Here is a 23558-nt window from a genome sequence, read left to right as displayed (position 1 = left end):
TGGGTTTGTTTACGGTGCCCATAAGCGATGCCGCAAAGCAATAATAACATATAAAAACAAATGAAAGCCCCACGACACTTTGCACTCACTGTGCTTCCAGTGATCTCCATGTTCACCTCCATGTGCACATAGCCCGTTTTCGATTGGGCCTGCTTTTTCACACGGATGTCACCTGATCAACGTGTGCAGCAGATGAGCAGGGAGCGCTGTGCACGGGGAGGGTTGAGGTTAAATAAAAAACCTGTAGTCATTTCGTTATGGCCATCAGTATAAAAAAAAATCAATATAAATTAGGGAGTGCTTTAAGAAAAAAATGGCAACAGTTTCAAATATCTGCCATTTTTTCGAACCTAGTTTGCGTTAGCTCAGTTTTGCATGGTTTTTGCGTGATTTAGCATTCATTTTCACATTCTACTTCTTGATACCTCTTCAACGATTTGTGATTTGGCGTTCTAGCATAAAGTTAAATGTTTAATCTGAAATAGTTGTTTAGCGATAATTTATTAAGACATATAGTTAGTGTAGCACAGTCGTACTTGTTAGTAGTTATCCAATGATATATGACTTGGGGATCTAGCTTAATCTTAAATATTTATTTACAATTAACTAATTATTATTAATTAATTATTCATGCATGTAGATGTCCCAGTTCGGTTATACTCTAGATAAGCTATCTGACGATATATGACTTGATTATGTAGCACAAAGTTAAATTTTAACCACTATTGAATAAGTAAATGTAATGCATAATTAGTAAAACGATCAGCTAGTTATGTCGTCATATACCAGCTAATCATAGTAGACTGACGTGTGCAGCGTTTTTGGCAGTAAGTCCTAGTCTGACTTGAAGGTCGAGCTGGAGGTCTTCTGACGACGTAGTTTTCGTCTAGCACTGAGTTAGAACTCGAGCTGTAAAACTAGGGAAGGTGAAGGGGATGTAGGAAAGGGAAGAAGACGGACCTTTTTACCCGTCGCGTATGTGTATATATTGCCCGGAGTAGATGCGCGGTGGTGTGTAGGGGGAGTCAGGTAGCAGGATCGGTAGGGCTGAGGGCCATCCTATCTGAAGTAGTCCATTCTCCACGGGACGGGGCAAAAGCCCGCCGCCTTTCCTTTACTGCCTAGCCTTCGCTACGTAACCACAGAAAGTTTTCCAAGATATACTGCCTTATCTTACTTCTCCTTTCAGGGGTCTCTTGACAACAGATGCCGCCTCTAGGGAGAAGTTCGGGTGCGTCTAACGCAAAAAAAAAAAAAAAAATGAAAACGCACTCCAGCGGCTCTCATTCATGTCTGAGGTGCTCTCAGACCCGTCCAGAATACCAGTGGTGACGATAATAACTGACAGCATTTTGTGCGCAGCAATTCTTTTACCGATTCGCTATATCCCTTCCGCATCGAAGTTTGCGGTTGGTTCTTAGCGCCGGCTTCATGACTGATGCAGTGTATTTTCAAATTAAGAAACTCAAGGTGATGCTCCTTTAGGAGGTAAATTGTAAATTCAAAATATTGGGTTACAAATATTTTCAAGAAAGATCCAACACACGCATTCAGGTCAAGAGAGATACGATTGCCATCAGACACAGGAGTCACAACACAGTTCAGGGCAGAAATTGTATCCAACAAGCAACAACCCATGGAAAAGCGTTTCTCTGCCAAACGTATTAAATGGCATCAAAATGACTATCCCCGCGAGATCGACCCCACCATCGCTTTAATAGTGTGGATCGGCAGCCGGCGGCGCTCGCAGAAACGCACTGCTTTCGAGTTTACGGCGGGTTTGTTTGCGACGAAAACATGCCATCTGCAATGCATTAGCGATTTACTGTTTCGAATGTTCCAATATATCAGAAAAAAATACATGAATTCGGCCAATGCTGCGGAAAAGAAGCGCGGACTTCAGGAAAACAAGGCACGCAACCACCGGTCTTTTAGATTTACTGGCGTCGTTTTGCACTCTTTGTGCCTTGTACCGCGTTCATGGGCCTGATGTTTTTGTTGTGTACCAAATGACAGTTTTGTTTTTCTTACAGCCTTTTCAACAGTGTGCGCGTGTCTTATACGAGTATCAGACAGGCAAATTTTGTCAAACCCACACAGATGCAAGGTTTGTACTCTGACCAGCAGTATACCTTAGGATGATTCGGGACACAGTCTGGTTCATTATATCGTACTTGACTCGAGTAATTAGCTGGTTGCACAGACAGCTTGCTTCCCGGTGGGCCGACAAAGACTGAGCCTGCATCAACTATGGCTAGACAACCATGCAAGCACAAGTATTCCCCAAAAATTACATTACGCCGACACGGTAAATCTCGCCGCACAGGTAAGCTGACTATTCACGTGTAGGGCGCTGAGTGGATTGAGTTTGCCGAGCGCACAACGAGAGGAATGCTTCTGGCGGCCAAAGTCAGAGAATCTGGTAGTGTAGCACTACGCCAACGACTATGAAGGATTTCCTCAAACCGAGAGACAAATGAAACCTCACGGTACTATGACATCATCACTCTTCATTAACACCCTAACTCTCCTTTAACTTCCTCTTCCCCAATGTGTAGTAGCAGGCCAGGGGCTCTTTGCCGCCGGTCGACCTCTCCACCTTTCTTCTCAATAAATTACTCTCTCTCTCTCTCTATCGAGGAAAGTATGAGATTTCTGATGTGTGTGTGATATTGATAAATGGCAAAATTAGTACGGTATTGATTTTTTTACAATATCAATAGATTTCACTCTGTGAGAGAGGTTTACACATTGAAAACATTTAGGACTTTCAGCGGTTAATTTTCAATAACGAAGTGCCAGCTACAAATTAGCTGCTACGAAGATATCGTAAAAAAAGTGCGCATGGGCGCTCTCATGTTCTTGCAAGGAATTTCGAGAGGCTGAAGATTTCTTTATCACTGTAAATATTGCGCAGTGACTCCCGCCGCGGCAGCTCGCTAAGGACGCGGCTGAGCTTTGGTCTCAAATTTTGCAGTTAAATCACAAGGACCACGAAAGGGACCATTCCCGGACCACAGGAGTACCAACTAGATAGCCATTCCGCTCGCCTGAGCCAGACTCAATAACAAGGCCACAACCAAATTGGGAACGTCGCCACCGCCCTATACGAGCGACACCACCGGCAACTGAAAATCAACAAGGGACGTATCATTCGGCAGCAGCGGCAGCTCGCTAAGGACGCGGATGAGCTTTAGTCTCAAATTTTGAAGGTTGATGACTTTTTTGCTTTTAAATACTTTGCTCTCTGCCGCTGCTGCAGTTTTATCTGATGTTAAACAGTGACTGATATAGATAGTCATGTCCCAGTTGCGTTGTTGTGCGTGCCGACGAGAACTTGACGAGGACGAACCCCACATCAACTGCTGTGAGTGCAATTTTCTTTCTCACTTGGGTGAATGTTCCGGTGCCATTTAGGAAACATACAGCGCGAAGAGAAAAAAGTCCTGGAAATGGAAATGTTACACATGCAAAGGTTATATCACTAAAGGCGAAAAGTCCGATTTTGAACCTGAAGGACAAAAAAAAAAAAAGAAAAAACCATAGCGGCTCACCTAATATAATGGGAGCGAAAAATGGATGCACTTCTGGCATTGCCTAGCAAAGTGCAAGGTTTGGAAGCTTCTGTGCAGTTATTGTCAGAAAAAATCGGCTACTGACTCACGAAAAACTGACGAAAGATAAGACGAAAAGAGTGGGCGACCTTGAAAAAGAGTTTCCTAGTAAGGACTTGATGCAGATCAAACAAGACATAGATAATCTTGAATACCGTTGCCGGCGCCTAAACATTGAAATACACGACGGCATTCCTGCTAGTGAAAATGAAGATCTCTTAAAGAAAGTGAATGAAATAGCACTAAAACTTAAAGTACCGCCCGTGACTCGAAATGACATCACACATGTATACAAGACTACATGCGAAAGCAAACAAGACTCCTGGAGTAATTGTGCGGTTTCAGGTTCAAGAAGTGCGTGATAACTGGCTATCAAACAAAAAAAGAGTTAAAAGGTGGTACTGATTCCGTGTATATCTGCGAAAACATGACAAGAAGCTCCCGCAACCTTCTCACAATGGCCAAGGAATGGGGCAGCTGTATCAGGCTATGCATATGTTTGGCATGCCAATGGTAAAGTCCTAGTAAGGCGCGAAAACGATGAAAGTGCGGTTGTTGTACGCGGGAAGGAAGACCTTGACCGCTTCGCATGATTAATTTTTTTTTTGTTTTTTTTTTGTTTGACGCTATGAAAGCAATCCTTTGTCATTGTAACTCGAAATGTTGCTTTCAGTTTCAGATTTTTCTTGTGTTGTTCCGCAATTCAAAATGTAATTGTAAACTGTCAATATTTTACTTAAATAAGAGAAGTCTACGTAATAAATTGGATGAAATTCAGATACTTCTGTCTAACGTAGATCATTCCTTTGATTTGATTTGTTTCACCGAGACGTGGTTCTCCTCCGATGAAGACTACCTTCCACTTGATGGTTACAACTGTGTCATGGCATGTCGAACAGGAAAACGGGGAGGTGGCGTGTGCATCTATATCCGTTCTGACTTACAATATCGAATAATACCAGAACTTAAGGTAATAAATGATAGTCACGAATGTATAACTATAGAGTGTTCAGATATATTGATTTCTACTTTGCACAGACCGCCATCAGCTTGTTTTAAAGATTTCTTATCCTTCACAGAAAGACTGCTAGATAAAAGTTCTCAGCTAAATTTTCAAACTGTTGTGGTAGGAGACCCTAATATCAATGCAACCTCAGATAACCCTATGTACAGAGATTTCTATATACATGCTGCTATGTAATCGATGTTCCTACAAGAGTAACACTCACCACGGAAGCCACACTTGACCCCTGTGTCACTAGTTTTGATCCTGATGATGTAAAAGCGGGCGCTTTAAAATCGGATATTAGTGACCATTTCCCAATATTTTGTTTTCTCTCTGAGAAAACACCTCCTCGACGAAAAAAAAAAAAAAAAAAACATTACAGAGAATATACTCCGAACCTCCGAACCTCCGAACCTCCGAACCTCCGAACCTAGCCTAACCTAAGTTTGTTGATGTTATGTCAAATTTCAACTGGAATAGCGTAATAGATGAGACTGAGTCCAGTACGTCCTATAATGTCCTTATATCGTCCTTTAGATCACTATATGACCAATGTTTCCCCCTCCGGCCTCACGAAAAGCGCAGGAAATTGAGGAAACCTTGGATAACCACTGAACTATATGAGAGGATGAAATTTCGTGATAACCTCTTCCCAACATTTTTAAACACAAGAGATGAGACTGATATCCGCGACTGCAAAAAAAAAAACAAAAAAAAAAACGCGAAATAAACTGAATAAAGACATCAAACTTAGAGCTAATAGTGAGTACTGTATAAATAAATTTCTTACTACTGCCAGTAATCTCAAATTCATGTGAATGATATTCAATGAATTAACAAACAAGAAACCAATCAACAGAAAAATTATTTTTCATAAACCTGGTGCCTCTGAAAGGGAGATCTCAAACTTGTTCAATAAACACTTTCTTACGGTAGGTTCCTCCTCGGACGCCTATCTTGGCATACCCTCTGAAAGTTATATCGCTAGCAGTTGGGCCTCAACTGTCTTCCTGCACCTACAGACCAACATGAAGTGCAGAGTGTTATTATGTCTACGAGAAAGACAGCTCAGCCTGTGGCCCCGATGACGTCAAAGCAAAACCGCTAAAAGCGGTGAGTGGTTTAACTGCGGTCCCACTGGCCCATATCTGTAATCTTATTATGACAACAGGCGAGTTTCCGGACAAAATGAAATTAGCTAGAGTTTCTGCTGTACATAAAGGAGGATCCCTTGGCGACTTAAGTAACTACAGGCCGATTTCAATCTTCTCTGTTTTCTCTAAAGTAGCAGAACAGATGATTTACAAAAAGGATAACGGGCTTCCTAAATACTCACAACTTAATTAAGAAAGAGCAGTACGGATTTTGTAAAAATAAATCGTCGGAAACAGCCCTTCTTGGAATTAAAGGAAAAATTCTTGAAAACATGGAAAATAAACTGTTCACACTAGGTATCTTGTTAGACTTCAGAAAGGCTTTTGACTGCGTACAGCATGACCTACTTTTGCGTAAACTCCCCTTTTACGGTATCCTAGGTGTAGCACTTCCTCTAATAAAGAGCGATTTAACATCTAGGTCACAGTTCACAAAAGTAAATAACGTCCAGTCCGAGATAGAAACAATTAAATATGGGGTACCCCAGGGGTCTATTCTCGGACCTGTACTATTTCTGCTATACATAAATGATATCGTTAGTATTCAAGGACGAAAAAAAAATGGTGCTTTATGCAGATGATACAAACGTATTTTTCTCAGGAAAAAACCTAAATGATATATGCGAGAAGCTAACATATGGCTTACAAATTTAAATGCATGGTTAAAATCAAATAAAATGCAATTGATTACGGAAAAAACGAAGCACTTATTGCTTAGGTCGAAAGGACAGACACATTTACCATACTTAGCCCTCGACTTTCAGGGATTATCTATCCAACACACATCAACAATCCGGTTTTTAGGTGTCGTTCCAAGAAAACTTGTCATGGTCTCCTCATATTGATTTCTTAAGATACAGTGTATATAGAGCCATTGGCTGAATAAAGTGAGGTCATTCCTATCGTCTGATGCTAAACGCAAAATCTACTGTGTACTTGTGCACTTGAGCCTGACTTCCTGTTCTCTGGTGTGGTCAACGACAACCGAGACAAACCTGAACCACCGTTTATCACTGCAAAAACGAGGTCTACGGGCTATTGGAAACGTGCCCTACACGGAAAGCATTGCTTCGTGCGGTATTCCAAACAGAAGCAACAGGGAATATACGTTTTTCTGAGCGTTTGAATTAAGTTGTATTGACAGCAGCGACCCGTTTTGCGTTGATACGGCGTCTAACGACAGCATCGCTTCGTTCGGGATGCCGCGCGACAGAGAATCTCGGGCGCCGAAGGCCGACTGATGATGTCCTTATCCAGCATAACATACTCGATATATACAAGCATTTTTAATGGAGTGTGAGATGATAGCGTGTTCACATTTCTTTTGCAAAATACAGATAGGTAACAAAACCCACCGGAACCGCAAAAAAAAAAAAAAAAAAGAACACGCTGGTACACGCCGTATGCGCGCACGTAAATCACTGCTGGCTGGCACACGATGCGAACCCGTACCCACACTGAGGATAGTGTTCACCGCTGCGCCGGATAGTGGCGACTCTGCTCGGTCTCGAGGGCTTTAGTCTCGAGGCCAGCAAGCAGGAAATAGTCAGATAATAAAAGCAGGCCAATTCCCGGCATCATGCTTGGAGATATCCGAAAGACGTCAGCAAGAGCAGATAATTGAACAGTCTACGTTCCTCGTGGACACTGTCACTCCCATGAGAAGTGGCAATATATTCTACAGAGACTCCTTCCCTGACCTCACAATTTATACTGATCCTAGATGAAAGAATATGGGAGATATTTTGGAAGGCGATTGCTTTATTCTGGAAACCGTTGTTTGTCAGATATCTTGTCCAACGATGGAGGCTAGCTAAATTGCAAGTCTAATGTCCGCATGCAAGAAATTACGAGGAATTCGCTGAATTCTGCGCAGTACTGTGAAGACAGAATAAATGTGTGATAGCATCAGTGTTCACATTCCTAGTTAGCTTCGTTTTCTGAAGTGTCGTTTTCTGCCTGACCTCGGGTCATCCGATTGGTGGGAACGCAGGAACCGGCATGTCATTTTGGTTGCCACCGTTTCCGTTTCCTGTGTTTCCACCAGTCAGATGAGGGTGAAAACAGTGAAAACGATAGTTCTGATAACGACGCAAACTCGGAGTGAGTGAGTGAGCGAGTGAGTATGAGTGAGTGAGTGAAACAAATTTATTGCTTAGGATATGGTCGGTTAGGGCAGCTGGGCTTGGTGAGGCCCCCAGACGATATACGGGCCCAGGAGAAAGCTCAGGATACGACCTGGAACCTCCTGTGTTATAGGGGGTATTCACGTGACGTCAAAGTACGCAGCCGACGCCATTTTTGCGTCCTGTTTTGACTAGTGCGGTCGGCGACTTAGCTGCTCGTGTGCATCTGTTTTCCCTGTCACTCTACATCATGCCAGCACTGGCGTAACGAAAACTAAATCGACATCATGAATGACAGTTCGAATTATCTTCAAAGTCTGCGCGATGCTGACAGAGACCGGTACATAAAAAAAAAACTGTGGCACTGACCCGATTGCAGTCGATGCGCAACTGCATGGTAAGCGTGGACCTGTAGCCGAGCATAAATATGTGCGACATTCATGAGTTCCTTGTACTACGGATGAGCCTCGTCACAAGAAACCAACTGAAAGGCTAGGAACCACTGGAAGGCAAAACTACGTTGCAAGTTGGTTGTTAAAGAGCAGCGGTTGAAGCAGACGAACTCGCGCTTTGAGCAGTTACATGCGTGCCGTACAATGCTTATCCCATCTAAACCGCTTAGTCCTTGTAGCTCAAATTTATTACAGAAATGGCATTTTGTAGCCAGTATTTTCTATACCGAACTTGTGTGGTGTACTTCCTCATTCGATCAGAAGTCGGATGTTTGCATCGCCTCTGACGGCAACGAAGTAAAAGAAGCCGCTGCCACAACCCCGGTGGCGCCACCTCGTTGCGTTGCGGGCTCGAAATGATTTTTGCAACAAAACTCTTCAAATACAGTGAAGTTTTGGCCAAACTAAGTTTCGGTTGATATTATTTATAAATAAGCTCATAAAGCTCTTTAAACCTTCCGCAAAACAACTCTGCCCGCCTACGTTCCTTCGCCGAATATTGCTTTGCAGCCGACGCAGACGATGCGAACATCCGACGATCCGACTTCTGATCGAATGAGTCAGGTACGTCAAACATAGAGTTTGTTGAGCCCTCATTTGAAGGCTCAGATTGCTGCAAAACACGCGAAGAGATGTGGCGACGCACTGCATGCGCATGGCTGGACACGCTGATGCATGTTGTCACGTGGCCGCGCTGCTCTTTTAAAGCAGTCGTGCGCGGATAGGGGCAACAGCTGTCTGCCAAGGAACATCCGGAAGATTTCAGCCCAGCCCATTTTTGACAGATTGCGCATCTTCCGTGGTACTTGCGCGGTTGAGTCGTGGCGTGCCAGCCATACGTGACGTCACATCTCGGTGAGTTGTTTCGCTCGGGCGGAGTCGTTCGTGTGTACTTTCGGAACCTTAAAGAAGCCGAGGCCATTCGCGCACCTCTTCAGCTTCCGTTGCTTGCACTGTGCACGGCTGTTAGTCTACGACAGCTCAAAAAGACAGCTGCGGTGCCACTACTTGCGAAGCCGTACGCGCGCACGGCAGCACTTGATACGTACGTTCGTCCTGTTCTTTCGATGGACAGAAATTTGGCCTACTGCGCCACAATTACCCCCAATACACTGTGCACGGCGCATTGTGAATACCCCTTATAGGAGACACATCTAAGGCTTCCCACACAACCCGGCCCTCGTCCTATCCCTCTCCAACCTTGCACATGTAGACTCCTAACTGCCCCTAACCATTCGGAGGCCGATATCGCTGCTCACTGGATGAAGTTACTCGTACACAGGGCCGCCTCAGCTGTTTCGACCAACGGAATCCACAAAAAAAGAAATCCAAGATGTTCACACTCAGTATAAACAATTTCAACAGGAGTCACAGTTGCAAAATTGTGGCTGTACGCAGGGCTACGGAAGCGATGTTTTCATAGCAGAAAAGTTCTTACCTTCCATATTGCATCTAATCTTGAGTTTAGCTGTTCTTTTTCATTGCGCTAACGCACCATGATCGTACATCCAGATCTTCCAGCGCCATCCTTACAAGCCAAGACAGAGCTTGTCCAAGCCGCCGAGAAAAAGTCTTCGCACGACCCGGGAGATTTTACTATGCTTTTGCAGGTCCTGAGTGCGCCGCAGCCACGTGACACAAGCGTACCGCAGTGTCTACATCACTCCTATTATACGCCCCGTGTACCGCCCATAGAGGCGCCACTGAAAGCTGGCTAGCGGTCGTTTTTCAAGAGTACTTGGAGGATACAAGTTGCCGCTGTTCATGCGTCGCTGCGAGAATTGCCGACGTTAGCGGTGGCAATTTTCGTTTTAGTTTCTTGTTTAGCTCCTGCCGATTTTTCGACGCTGGTCTGGAGCACAAAATTAAAGTACCCTAGAAGTGAAAACGTTGATGATGCTGGCAGCCATCTGATGGAACCCAATGTGTACACGCACCAGGTGCCTCCTACAAACAAGCGCTCAATGACCAGCTGTAATGCAGAGCCCCGCATCAACTTATAATACTGTAACAGTATGTTAAAACAGCGCTAGAAACACGGACAGATAGAAAGACAAATGTGATGGCTAATTGCCTGTGCCGGAACTTGGCATTCGCGTTGCGCGGTGATCCGGGAGCCTCCGACCTCTCCACAATTTTGCCTGCTCGTGTCGTCTTTGTCCGAAAACCGGATGCGAAGAAGGGTCGCTGAACGACACGCTGGAATTCGGGGACGACGGGCTGATGACGGCTACACGGACGCTGTTGCGACGATGGTGACGGTTCTGAGAACGGGAAGAAAGGACCCGAGGCGACAAGTGAGTGAGTGAACTTTATTAACTGCTCGGGGATCTTTTTCTTCGCCTCTTCAACCGAGGCTGACGAGCGGTTGGCGCCCCCAGTCCAGGGCACCACTGGCTTTCGCCAGTTTGCGAGCTCTTGTGACCAGGTAGAGCTGAGCCTCCGGGTCAGAGCTGGCCAGCAAAGCCTCCCACTGTCTTTCATTTGGGTTTTGAAAGCAGCAGAAGGACGGCGGTTGGTTGGTTGGTTCACAGGAAGGGAAAGGCGCAGTATCTGTCACACTTGCTCTGTGGACACCTGAACCGCGCCGTAAGGAAAGGGAGGAAGGTGGGAGTGAAAGTGGAAGGAGAGAAAGGGGAGCCGCAGTGGAGGGCTGCGGAGTAATTTCGACCACCTGGGGATCTTTAACGTGCGCTGACATCGCACAGCACACGGACGCCACTTCGTTTCGCCTCCATCGAAACGCAGCCGCCGTGGTCGGGTTCGGCACAGTAGTCGGGCGTCTTACCACTGCACCACCCCGGCGGGGCGCAGAAGGACGGCGGGGATTCTAGTTTTTGGGGAGACTTTCGTAAAAGTACAAACAAATTAAAGTGAAGAAATTGGTGACCATGCACCTACTGTAGTTTCTGTAGGCCTTAAGTGACCTGTCTTCTATTCCGTACTAGCCGCCATTCGGTTGTTGAAACTCAAAATATTGGAGAGGAAAAACTTCAATTGCAAGTTACTGCCGCTTATGGGCAAAATTCACACAGCTGTCTGTTTTCTAATGTGCTATACACCAATCTAAAGAAAGAACACACAAATAAAATTAGGTACCTCTGCTCATATTGGCAAAACCGTTATGTGCGCGTAGACAACGGAAACACGAACACTGCGTGTGCACTAAATAGTAACGTTAAAGGCCAGCTCTCCGGGTAACTAGATGCGCTGGAGTAGTAGAAATTGAAACTTAACGAACTGCGAATTACTAGCTCCCCCACCCCCTCCTCCCTAAAGCGAAATATTGAGCGATGATAACACCCGGCCATGTCGGGAACGTCAGAATTCTTGACCACAAACTACAAATAATCGCACCACAGATAACAATTGTGCATGGTACGCCGTGGGACGTAACAGTCCAGCGTTACTTTTATATCGCAAAACCAGAATGTGCAATGATAAAAAAAGTTTCCTTTCAGGTGTAAGAACAATGCCCACAGGTAGGAGCATAAGTGCAAATTATAGTCTGGCAGTAGAGAAAGAACCCTTGAGTGCAAACATATTAACACAAACATAGAGGTCACAAAATTAGCTGCCTTTCAGACTACTTGTCCCACGGGGTGATCGTGCGGTCATTCCAGACAAATTCTCCCTTGGGTGAGTCGATATTTGGAGGCAGGAGAGCCAAGTAGACTGCAGCATCAGCACCTGTACATTATTGAGAAACAAAATGCGAAAGTGCCAGGTATAAAATGTCGACAAGACATACCTCAGTATAGCTCAGAATTATGTCGTTAATGGGAAGAGATAAATAATACCAAACAAATTGAACCAATCAAAGAAAATATTTTTTACAGTCGAGCCTATCGAGACAAACATGGCCGTTACACACCGTTGGCAGCGTACTCAGTAATACTGCGTGAGAACGTTTCTTTCAACGGAAAATGGTTTCGGGAGCAATTTTTTCCCATATTCTAAAGCTGCAGCATAACAATCGATATATCCGCGGATCCTCTGTCGGAACGCTTATGAACTCGTCTTGCTATTTATTGTCAAAAACGGAGATATTCGAAAGCAGGGTTTAATTCGGTTTAGCTATTGGCCGATATTTGTTTGTTTCTTTTTCTCTAAGTTTCGATTATGAATATATATACATTAGGCAACGTGTTCTCGTTTGCGGCGTCTTCTCTCCCGTTCCAACTCAGTCCGCCGGACACGGCGCGCTTATTCGGCCGAGACGGTATAAAAGGACCAGCTCACTCGCTATCGTGGCATGGTCTGACCTGCGGTCAACCATGGCACGAGGCAAGATGCAAGTCGCATCTTGTCGGGGCTGAGTCAATGTCGGTGCCACAAGAGCGAGGCAATCCTGTTGTCCGGCTAATCCGATAATTCACCCTGCCCCAAGGCGTGACAGAGGGCGCGGCCCATTTCCCATCTCCTTTTGTGCAGCCTCTTTTGGGACCACGATGTACCTCTCAGTTGGGACTTGACTGCGGATGAGCTGTTGCTACTTGTTTTGACAAGGTCACACTCAAGGTCAAGCGCCGCACATCATGAAGGCCCGGTAGACCTCGTGAAATTGGCGAGCTTGAGCAGCTCTAGTTCATGCTGTTTTCGTCCACAAAAAAAAAAAATAATAATAATAATTCTGTGATTTGGTAACAGAGGTTGTTGCTGCTGCCGGACGGCGCCCTACAAGCCCAATTGCGGCTTTGGCGCGTCCGCGTCCTGTATTGTTTTTTTTTGAAGTGAATAAAGTATTATTATTATTATTATTATTATTATTATTATTATTATTATTATTATTATTATTATTATTATTATTATTATTATTATTATTATTATTATTATTATTATTATTATTATTATTATTATTATTATTATTATTATTATTAAATAGTCCATTCACACTAAAATTTAGAGGTCACTGCAGAAACTGCATTGGGAGACTGCGAAGGCATTAGCGCTACCACGACGTTTTTGTAACCCCTGTTTACCTTTTAGTGTTTTTATTTTCCTTTTTATTTCTCTATCTTTTATTTTAATTCTTTCTGTCTTATTTCTTTTTCTTGTTATATTTACTTTTTATTCTTTAACCCACTAATTATCATAGATACCATTATATGTTATTATGGTTGGTTTGTGGGGTTTAACGTCCCAAAGCGACTCAGGCTACGAGAGACGCCGTAGTGGAGGACTCCAGAAATTTCGACCACCTGGGGTTCTTTAACGTGCACTGACATCGCACAGCATACGGGCGCCTTGCTTTTCGCCTCCAACGAAAAGCGGCCGCCGAGGCCGGGATTCGATCCCGCGTCCTTGGGAGCAGTAGTCGAGCGCCGTAACCACTGCGCCACCCCGGCGGGATGATTATATGTTATTAGTATTTGTTGTTAGTTACCATCATCACTATTAATCATATTTATTCACCCTACTAATCCGCAACAGCCGTCGTCCATCACCGGTGGCAGGTGCAATGACGGCCTACGACAGATAAAAATTCGGTGGCCGGCTAGCCCCCGCCGCAAGCGGCGTTGACCTACCGTCCCAGCCCCGTAAGGCCAGGAACAGCCACCCTTTACCACCTCACCTTCCCCCCACCATGCACAGGAGTACGTGTGGCAGTGTCGTGCTGCGTCGTCTGCTGTCAACATCATCACGGAGAATTACCCAGCATGCGTCGCTTCATGCAAGCTCCCTATGCCTCCAACTGTATGCCATAATCACTTCACTACACCACGTGACCTAGCGCACATGCATCCCTAGCTCCCACCCACGAGCTGCTACTGGCAGGAGAATTCAATGCCCCGCACGTCAGCTGGGGCTACCCGACTACATTACGGCCTGGCCGCATACTTCACACACACATTATGCAGAATCACTTCACCGTACTCAACACTCCTGACACATCCACACGCACAGGCACAAGCACACAAAAACCGTCCACCCCTGACCTCGCGCTCTTCCTAGGCTCCACACAAATCACCTGGCAAAGCACGGACGCACAGCTCCTCAGCGATCACTATATCATTCTGTTATCTCTCGATCTCTCTCTACGCCACCAGAAAAGTACCCGACACCTCACAAACTGGGAATCATTCCGCAAAATCCGCACTTCCACCTCATCCCAAGCTCCCCCATATCCAGATTGGCTCCAATCTCTTCATTCGGCACGACAATCTGCAACTACGACAGAAAAGTCTTCTACGCCCACTGTAACTCCTGACCCACACCTAATCCGCCTGTGGAAGCGGCGCAAGCGACTCCTTAGAAGAATCAGACAACAGCCACACAACCTCCAACTCAAAGAAACTCTAGACCGACTACACTCTGACATAACACACTACTATTCGAACCTTGAGGCATTTAACTGGGATAAAGTTTGTAACCGCATCAATGGCACCTTCCACCAAAAATCCACCTGGCATCTCCTCCGCTCCCTTCTCGGTCCCCAACCCCACCCCACCCCCACTATCGATAAATTTCTGTCCCTGCAAGGTCCCGCTCAACTAGAGCAAATTCTATCGAACCTATACATTCCTCCACCTTTTCTATCAACCTATCCAGCTTACACAGGCGCCTCTCAAGCAGATCTCTACAAACCCTTCTCTCTCAACGAGCTTGATTTTGCTCTCGCACAAAATTCCCGCTCCTCGACACCAGGTGAGGACCTCGTCACCTACACTCTACTTCGAAACCTTCCTGACCCCAACAAAGAAACTCTTCTTTCTTACATCAACGAACACTGGTCTGAGGGCACTTTTCCCGACGAGTGGAAATCCTCGACCATTGTCCTTATTCCGAAATCAGGTAAACCGTCTACTCTCCAAAACCTTCGTCCCATCTCCCTTACCTCATGTGTGGGAAAGACTATGGAACGGCTGGTTCTGACCCGCTTTCAGGAGCATCTCGACGCCATCGACTTCTTTCCTCACGCCCTAATCGGGTTCCGTTCTCACGTCTCGACGCAAGACCTTTTCCTCCTCCTCGAACACACATTCCTCCAGCCCCCCTCAGCTCAGGTACATGCCTTGGTCACAGTTGACGTTCGCAAGGCATTCGACAACATCAGTCATGATCACATGCTCGACTCCATTCAGCACACTAACTGCGGGCATAACACATATACTTATCTCCGTAACTTTTTGCAGAACAGGACGGCCCAATTTCGACTTCAAGATACTCTTACTGAACCAATCGCCCTAACACGTGGCACTCCACAAGGTGCTGTGCTCTCCCCGACTCTCTTTAACATCGGCATGACCGCACAAGCCAGAAAGCTCACCTCCATCCCCGATCTGCATCATATATTTTACGCTGATGACATCACACTCTGGTGCATCCGCGGGTCCCCCGGAGATGTCGAAAACACGCTACAGCAAGGCCTTGACATCATCTCCTCTTTCCTTTCTCACACCGGACTTCAACCAGCACCGGAAAAATCCGAACTCCTTTTCCTCACGCATACACAATATCAACGCTCCACCCAGTCACTCATATCACTACACATCGATAACCAACCAATACCCCGAGTCAATTCATGCCGGGTTCTCGGTATGCACCTTCACACGAAACAAAGCACGCCCTTCGTTCAACAGGCCATTAACACATGTCATCAAGTTACTCAATTGGTTCGGCGTGTAGTTAAGCGTCATGCTGGACTAAGCGAGTCACGTGCCACGCAGCTAGCACACGCCTTGGCCCTAAACAAAATCCTCTACTACATACCTTACCTTAAACTTACACAGCAACACCTTACCAAGCCGCACTCAACACTCTATACAAAGCCGCACTACATCTCCCAGTTCACACGTCCAACCAACGACTCTACGAAACAGGCCTTTTCCTGCCTCTTCCTGCGCTCATCAACCTCCATCGGGAGCGCCAGCTAGCCCGCTTGTCCGGCACGCAACAGGGTCGATGGATTCTGCGGGAGGCTGGAATACCCCCCATTGATCTTCCTCTCCACATACCCGGTCATGCACTCCCTTCTAACCTCCGGTTTGCACCCATCCCTCGGCACATGCAACCGGGGCTACATGACGGTCGTCGACAGGCACAAGCTACCCACCACAACCCTCCTTTCTCTACTCATACGGTGGCGTACACAGACGCCTCACGCCTTTCAGACACTGGCACCGGCGCATATGTCATCCATTCCCCGCATCTTCCGGACCCCATATGCCAGACGTGTGGACCTTTTAGCAACCCTCCCTGCTCAACCACGCTTGAAATCACGCTCATCGTGCACGCCACTCAGACATTCATGCAAATGCCCTCCACAAACAACTACATTATATACACGGACTCACAAAGCGCTCTTCGATCCATCCACAACCGCACCATACCCGTTGACTTACGAGACAGTCTCGATGAGGCCCTCTTCGCCTTACGCCCAGCCACTGTCACTCTAAAGTGGATCCCTGGTCATTCAGGGATCGCCGGAAATAAGCTGTGTAATCAGATCGCCCGCGATTTCCATAACCGGGCTCCGGTGATCCCCTGGGTCAGCCCACCGACAAGTGACGAGGCATACGCTCTAAAACACATCCTGAAAGAGCATTATACGCAGCTAAAGGAAGATTTTGCCCGTCTTCCGGCGCCCCACCCAGCCCTCACTATCCCCCAAGCCAGAGTTCTCCGTAAAATTCAATCAAATGCCCTCATTACCCCGGCGTGCCTCTCCCTTTATCACATGCGAGCTGACCCCTCGTGTCCTAACTGCCCCTCCATCTACGCGAATCTTCAACACTGTCTTTTCCTCTGTCCTGCCGCCATACAATCCTCACACTATCCATACCCCCCACCTGTATCCTGGCGTGCCTGGCTGGAATCTTCTTCACCGAAGGAACAACTAGCCTTGGTACGACAGGCAGCCGACCTGTTGGACGCTTAATTTGAGTCCTGAATAAAGTGCATTACTACTGCTACTACTGGAGCGTCGCTAAGCGAGCGACCTTTCTTCTTCGTACAAATGTTTTCATTAGTAATTGGTTTACAAGGAAATGTGCGGTATCTGTGGCGCACACCCTCGTGAAATAGTGCATTCGCATTAAAATTTGCAGGATGCTCAGGATTAGCCCTGTCAGTAGACGCGATAAAGCCATTAACACCGCTTTTTCATTACACAAAATTTTGGCATTGAGTGACTGGTATAGAGTTTGGCAATGCGTTAAACGTCTCCCGTTGGTTCGGCTTTTAGAGGTAGGAAGGCGCTGTATAAAGTTTCGCTTCTCGCTGGACACCCACACTTACATTGAATTAGAGGTGCATATTGTTACAGGTGTAGCCGAAGATGTCGCAAGGCGACAATGATGTTTGGACGCTGTGAGCAAGAAAGACGACGCCGAAGCTGTTGTGTTGGTGTGCACTGACGTCTCGGAGGTGCTCCTGACTTTGAAGTGAGACTCTTGTCGCTCGGTAAGGCCCGTAAAAATTATGTTGCGGACTCGAATTCCGGTCTCGAACTGTCGCCTCTACTTTTACTTGTAGACTGATGTCAAATGGGAAACGAAATGGTATGTCATCACGCAGCACGAAGAACGGTAACGTCACAGTTTTGAAAAGAAATACGCGTTTATTTTTTCCGACACGTTTCTCAAAACTATAAGGTACGGAAACGGCTTTTCAGCACGAGTTCGACGCGTCGAGTAAAATTGGAGGGAGACGTAAGCTCTTCCTTCAACCATGCAACACAGAATTAATGGCTCCTGCCTGCAAGCTCCCCTTGTGGATCATCGTTCGCGGACATAAAGTTTGCTGCTCGGTTATTCACAAATCTCTTAATTTGTGCCTCTAATCTCACAGATATCACTAGCATACATTCGTACTAATCATGATTGATTGATGATTGGTTCACAGGAAGGGAAAGGCGCAGTATCTGTCACCCGATCATCAATCAATCATGATTAGTACGAATGTATGCTAGTGATATCTGTGAGATTAGAGGCACGAATTAAGAAATTTGCGAATAGCCATGCATTTTATGCATTTAAGAAAGACCCCACCGGGGTGACGCAGTGGTTACGGCGCTCGACTACTGTTCCCAAGGACGCGGGATCGAATCCCGGCCTTGGCGGCCGCTTTTCGATGGAGGCGAAAAGCAAGGCGCCCGTGTGCTGTGCGATGACAGTGCACGTTAAAGAACCCCAGGTGGTCGAAATTTCCACTACGGCGTCTCTCATAGCCTCAGTCGCTTTGGGATGTTAAACCCCACAAACCACAAACCAGCATTTAAGAAAGGCATATTATGCCCAAGCAGAAGAGCTCAGTACATTCAAAATATTACTCAGTTCGCAAAAAAAAAAAAAAAAAAGAGCTCGACCGTCACAGGCATACGATTAAGAATGCTAGCTCGAGTTTTAAAAAAAAAAAATTAATTCTAGGTCCTCAATTTTGGTAACACTGTGTTCATCAGAAAGCAACGACTCGTTTGAAACCGCACGCACTTCTCTACGATCACTGGTTAGCCCGTCAAGGCCCCACGAAGGTCGCACCCCATCACGATTTGGTGGAACAAATTTCTGAAAATCCCTCGCACGTGTTAGGACTCAGCGAAAAAAACAGATTTGTGCGCCATCTGGTGCCGATTCTTTCAACCACTCAGAACCTTGTAGGTCAAACGGGTGGACCACATTTATGCCACCAATGATGATTGTAAGTGGCGACACAGACAGCCATTCCTAGGTGGAGAATATAATGCCTATCATATATATAGTGAGAGTACTCCCCTGATGGGCCTGGGACAGGTAGGTCACCGCCGCTTGCGGCGGGGGCTAGCCTGCCACAAATATTTTATGTTGTGGGCTATCATTGCACCCGCCACCGTTTCGGTGGTGGACGACAGCTGTTGCGGAATCTTCTCTATTTTCTCTTCTGTCTGCCCCCGCCGGGGAAGGGGGGGGGGGGGGTGCAGTGATAAGACGACTGACTACTGTGCCGGAGTACCCGGGACCTCGGCGGCTGCGTTTCGATGGAGGCGAAACGAAAAGGCGTCCGTGTGCTGTGCGATGTCAGCGCACGTTAAAGATCCCCAGGGGGTCGAAATTACTCCGTAGCCCTCCACTACGGTTCCTAGCTCTTTCTCTCTTTCCACTTTCACTCCCACCTTCCTCCCTTCCCTTACGACGCGGTTGAGGTGTCCACAGGAAACAAGTGAGACAGTTACCGCACCTTTCCCTTCCTATAAATCAATCAATCTGTCTGCACGAGGCAGCGGAGGTGGTTCAGCTACAGAGCCAGTAGCAGGCCCGTGCATTTTCTTTTCCTTGCTACAGCCACAACAATATATATATATATATATATATATATATATATATATATATATATATATATATATAATGAGGTGGAGGTGGTGAATGGTGGCTGGTCCTGGCCCTGATGGGGCTAGAATGGGAGTGAACCCTCCCCTCCATCTGACAAGGCAAGGTAGGTCAACGCCGCTTGCGGTGGGGGCTAGCCTGCCACCGAATTTTTATCTGTTGTAGGCCGTCATAGCAGCCACCACCGCTTAGGTGGTGGACGATGGCTGTTGCGGCGTGCGTCTTTCTCTCCCTCTTCGTTTTCTTTCTTCTTTACTTTCTCTCTTCTGTCTGCACGAGGCAGCGGAGGTGGCTCAGCTACAGAGCCAGTAGCAGGCCCGTGCATTTTCTTTTCCTTCTTCCTACAGCCACAACAACGTCGGCCACCCGCAGCATTGCCCGCGCGCGCGACGGCGGCGAGGCAGCCGAGTGCGTGCAGCGTCGCTCCCGCATTTTTTTGCGACTGTAGGAAGAAGGAAAAGAAAAGAAAGAAGGAAAGAAAACGCTGCTGCTGCACGCGATGCATCACGCTCACCTTCCTGTTGATAATAATATTAATTGGTTCACAGGAAAGTAAAGGCGCCGTTAATGTCACACGTTCTCTGGACACCTCTACCGCGCCGCAAGGGGATAGAGAAAGGAGGGAGGGAAAGCGGAAAAAATTAGCTGGGGCTTAGCTTTAGTTAAGCCTGGAAATCGCAGAAGTAATGTCCGCATGGCTACGCAAAGTGTCTCGCTTGTGGTGGTGCACATTGCTAATCTCCTGTGTACCCACGAAATGACAGGCATATTTTTTATACGTCTCCAAACTTTATTATTCATTCACAATGAACCGCAGCAAGACCTGCAAGCTCTTGCACCTTGTATGACGTCAATCGCTTGCCGCCGTTTGCAGGTGGTCGACCGGCCGTGGAGCGTAGCTGCGGCGCAATTGAGCCGACTTGATCCCCCGTCTGTCGCTCTGGTATCACGTCAGTAGTCACGTGACCGACCACCGCCGCTGCTCGACCGTGGCGCGTAGCTACGGTGCGCTGAAAAGCCGACTTGCTACCCTGTCTCTCGTTCTGGCAGTTGTCACATGACCGACCTCCGGTACGGCGAAAAGGCGAAACCTGGCGTAGTATTGCTTTCGCAATAAAAGATAAATGAGTGCCATAGTGGAGAGCTCCGGAGTAATTTGGACCACCTGGGGGGTCTTTAACGTGCACTGACATCGCACAGTAGAGTAGGTCTCCCCTGATGGGGCTGGGGCAGGTAGGTCACCGCCGCTTACGGCGGGGGCTGTGCCACCGAAATTTGATCTGTTGTAGGCCGTCATTGTACCCGCCACCGGTTCGGTGGTGGACGACGGCTGTTGTTGCGGTGCGCGTCTTTCTCTCCGTCTTCTTTTTCTTTCTTCTCTATTTTCTCTTCTGTCTGCACGAGGCAGCGGAGGTGGCTCAGCTACAGAGCCAGTAGCAGGCCCGTGCATTTTTATTGTGAAGCAATACTACTTTAGCTACCACCTCAGCCCATGCCATGCCGCGGCCGCATAGCCACGCTTGACCTTTCGCGTGACCTCGCTGCGTGACGTCATACCATCTGTGTAAAAACGGGGCCACATCTCACGGCGTCGCCTTGCGCGGCGCATAGCCACGGCCGCGGCCTGACTCCCGCTCCTCTCACCAGGGGCGCTGCGCGCTATGTGACGGCATACCATCTGTGTAAAAACGGGGCCCTATCACACGCCGTCACCTTGCGCGGCGCATAGCTAGACACCATAGCATAGCCACGGCCGCGGCCTGTCTCCCGCTCCTCTCACCAGGGGCGCTGCGCGCTATGTGACGTCATCATCATCATCGTCAGCCTGACTATACCCACTGCAGGGCGAAGGCCTCTCCCATATTTCTCCACTTAACCCGGTTCTGTGCTAGCTGCATCCATTTGACCCCTGCGAACTTCTTAACCTCATCCGCCCACCTAACTTTCTGCCGCCCCCTGCTACGCTTTCCTTCCCTTGGAATCCAGTTTGTTACCCTAAGCGACCATCGGTTATCCTCTCTTCACACTACATGTCCTGTCCATGCCCATTTCTTCTTCTCTTCTTCTGTGACGTCATACCATCTGCTTAAAAACGGGGCCCCATCTCACGCCGTCGCCTTGCGCGGCGCGTACGGCCGCGGCCTGACTCCCGCTCTTCTCGTCAAGCCCATGAGATGCCGCCTCCAGCCTATACGCTTCGGCAGGTTGCAAAGAGAAAGCATCAGAGAGCTATACGGAGACAAAGAAGAACGAGAAGAACGGCTTTCCAAGCGACGAGCTCAAGATGCAGCCAGGCGAAAAAAGAAAAAAAAAACGCTCAGCGTCTTCGGCAGCAGAATCAATGGCAGAAGCAAGTAGTTATAAGTTTGGCCGCCGACAGTGTGGAATGTGCATCTCGTTCCAGCACTACTAGTTCGGAACGCCGGCACGCAGCCAAACGGGAGCGACGTGCCCAAGAAACACCGGAACAGCGGCAGCGGCGACTCGAGAAGGAACGTGCGTATCGAGAGAGGCAGAATGAAAAGCGAAGAAAACGGCATGCTGAAGAAACACCCGAGCAACGAGAGGAACGTTTGAAGAAAACACAAGAGAAATCTCTCGTGTTTCTTCTCGTGTTTCACAGATCACCGAAGCGTATTTATAGGTTTGAATAAAAGATGAAAACAAGTAACATGTGTGTGTCATGATTCTTGTCTGTGCGTGTTTACCCATGCCAAACATAGCAGAAACATAGCACAGCCAATAGTATCACCATAGCCATACTAGCATAAGCATAACCAGAGCATCACCACAAGCGGTACAATACCAGAACCCACGTATTGCTTCGCCACAGCCAATTTTATTTTCCTTCTTCCTACAGCCACAACAACAACAACATCGCACAGCGCACGGACGCCTCTCTGTTTCGCCCACTAGGATCCCGTACTAGGGACCCCACCTAGTATTTATAAAGGCCGCGGATCTTCAAAGATCCGGCACCACCACCACCACCCATCGAAAGGCAGCCGCTTCCGTCGCGGATGATGGCTGTTGCTACGCGCGTCTTTCTCTCACCCTCTCCTTTTTCTTTTCACAGATACAGTAGAAGGCCCATCCCTTCATATAAAATCAATCACTAGAAGGCCCGTGCATTTTCTTTTCCTTCACCTTTCAGTAGAAACAACAATAGCACTGACATCGCACAGCACCGTTTCGATGGACGCGAAACGAAGATGCGTCGTGTGCTGTGCGATGTCAGCGCACGTTAAAGATCCCCAGGTGGTCGAAATTACTCCGTAGCCCTCCACTACGGCACCTCTTTCTCCCTTTCCACTTTCACTCCCATCTTCCTCCCTTCCCTTACGGCGCGGTTGCGGTATCCACAGAAAAACAAGTGAGACAGTTACCGTGCCTTTCCCTTCCTATAAATAAATCAATCATCGCACAGCACGCGGACGCCTCTTCGATTCGCATCCATCGAAACGCAGCCGCCGGCTTCGGGATTGAACCCGGGTACTCCGGCACAGTAGTTCAGCACCTTAACCACTGCACCACCGCAGCGGGGCCAATCAGTGCTAAGACTCATGCCGCACTGAGAACATTTCATTTGCTTGGCGCGCATTGCAGTGCTCCTGCAACTGTGGGATTGTCAGAACGACGTCGCTCCTGTCGCGTGACATTCCCATCCCATGCAACTTGACTGTCGCGTGAAACTCTCATGGCCAAGTGACATAACTCAAACCCACTACCTTTACGTGACTTGAACCCATGACATCTCACGAACACATCTCGCAGACGCGAGTTTTCACCCTGAGAACAGAGAAAGGCTATCGCTTTAAAAACGTCATGCGGGTTTCTGGCCAAACCGGGTAAATATCGTTGCTCCACGGAGTGATCCAACGTCGGCACCTGACCCCATGC

General features: G+C 47.4%; 1 protein-coding gene and 1 pseudogene across 1 annotated transcript in view; one reads left to right on the top strand and one right to left on the bottom strand.

Moving 5' to 3' along the window:
• Nucleotides 1-11648: 11648 nt before the first annotated feature.
• The window catches only part of LOC146199584 (carbonyl reductase [NADPH] 1-like), a 45323-nt gene continuing 33413 nt past the window's right edge, over nt 11649-23558 (bottom strand). Inside the window, exon 8 of the mRNA XM_084595104.1 lies at nt 11649-12042. Within this exon, the coding sequence (XP_084451230.1) occupies nt 11939-12042 (104 nt within the window). The 3' untranslated portion in view covers nt 11649-11938. The remainder of the gene's footprint in view (nt 12043-23558) is intronic.
• Nucleotides 15195-17256, top strand: LOC146199585 (uncharacterized; annotated as a pseudogene).

Source organism: Amblyomma maculatum, chromosome 2, assembly GCF_055883805.1.
Source record: "Amblyomma maculatum isolate TAMU_Amacu chromosome 2, ASM5588380v1, whole genome shotgun sequence".
Taxonomy (NCBI): Eukaryota; Metazoa; Arthropoda; class Arachnida; order Ixodida; family Ixodidae; genus Amblyomma; species Amblyomma maculatum.
Note: the sequence above shows the minus strand (reverse complement) of the source record. Positions and strands in the feature narration are given on the sequence as shown.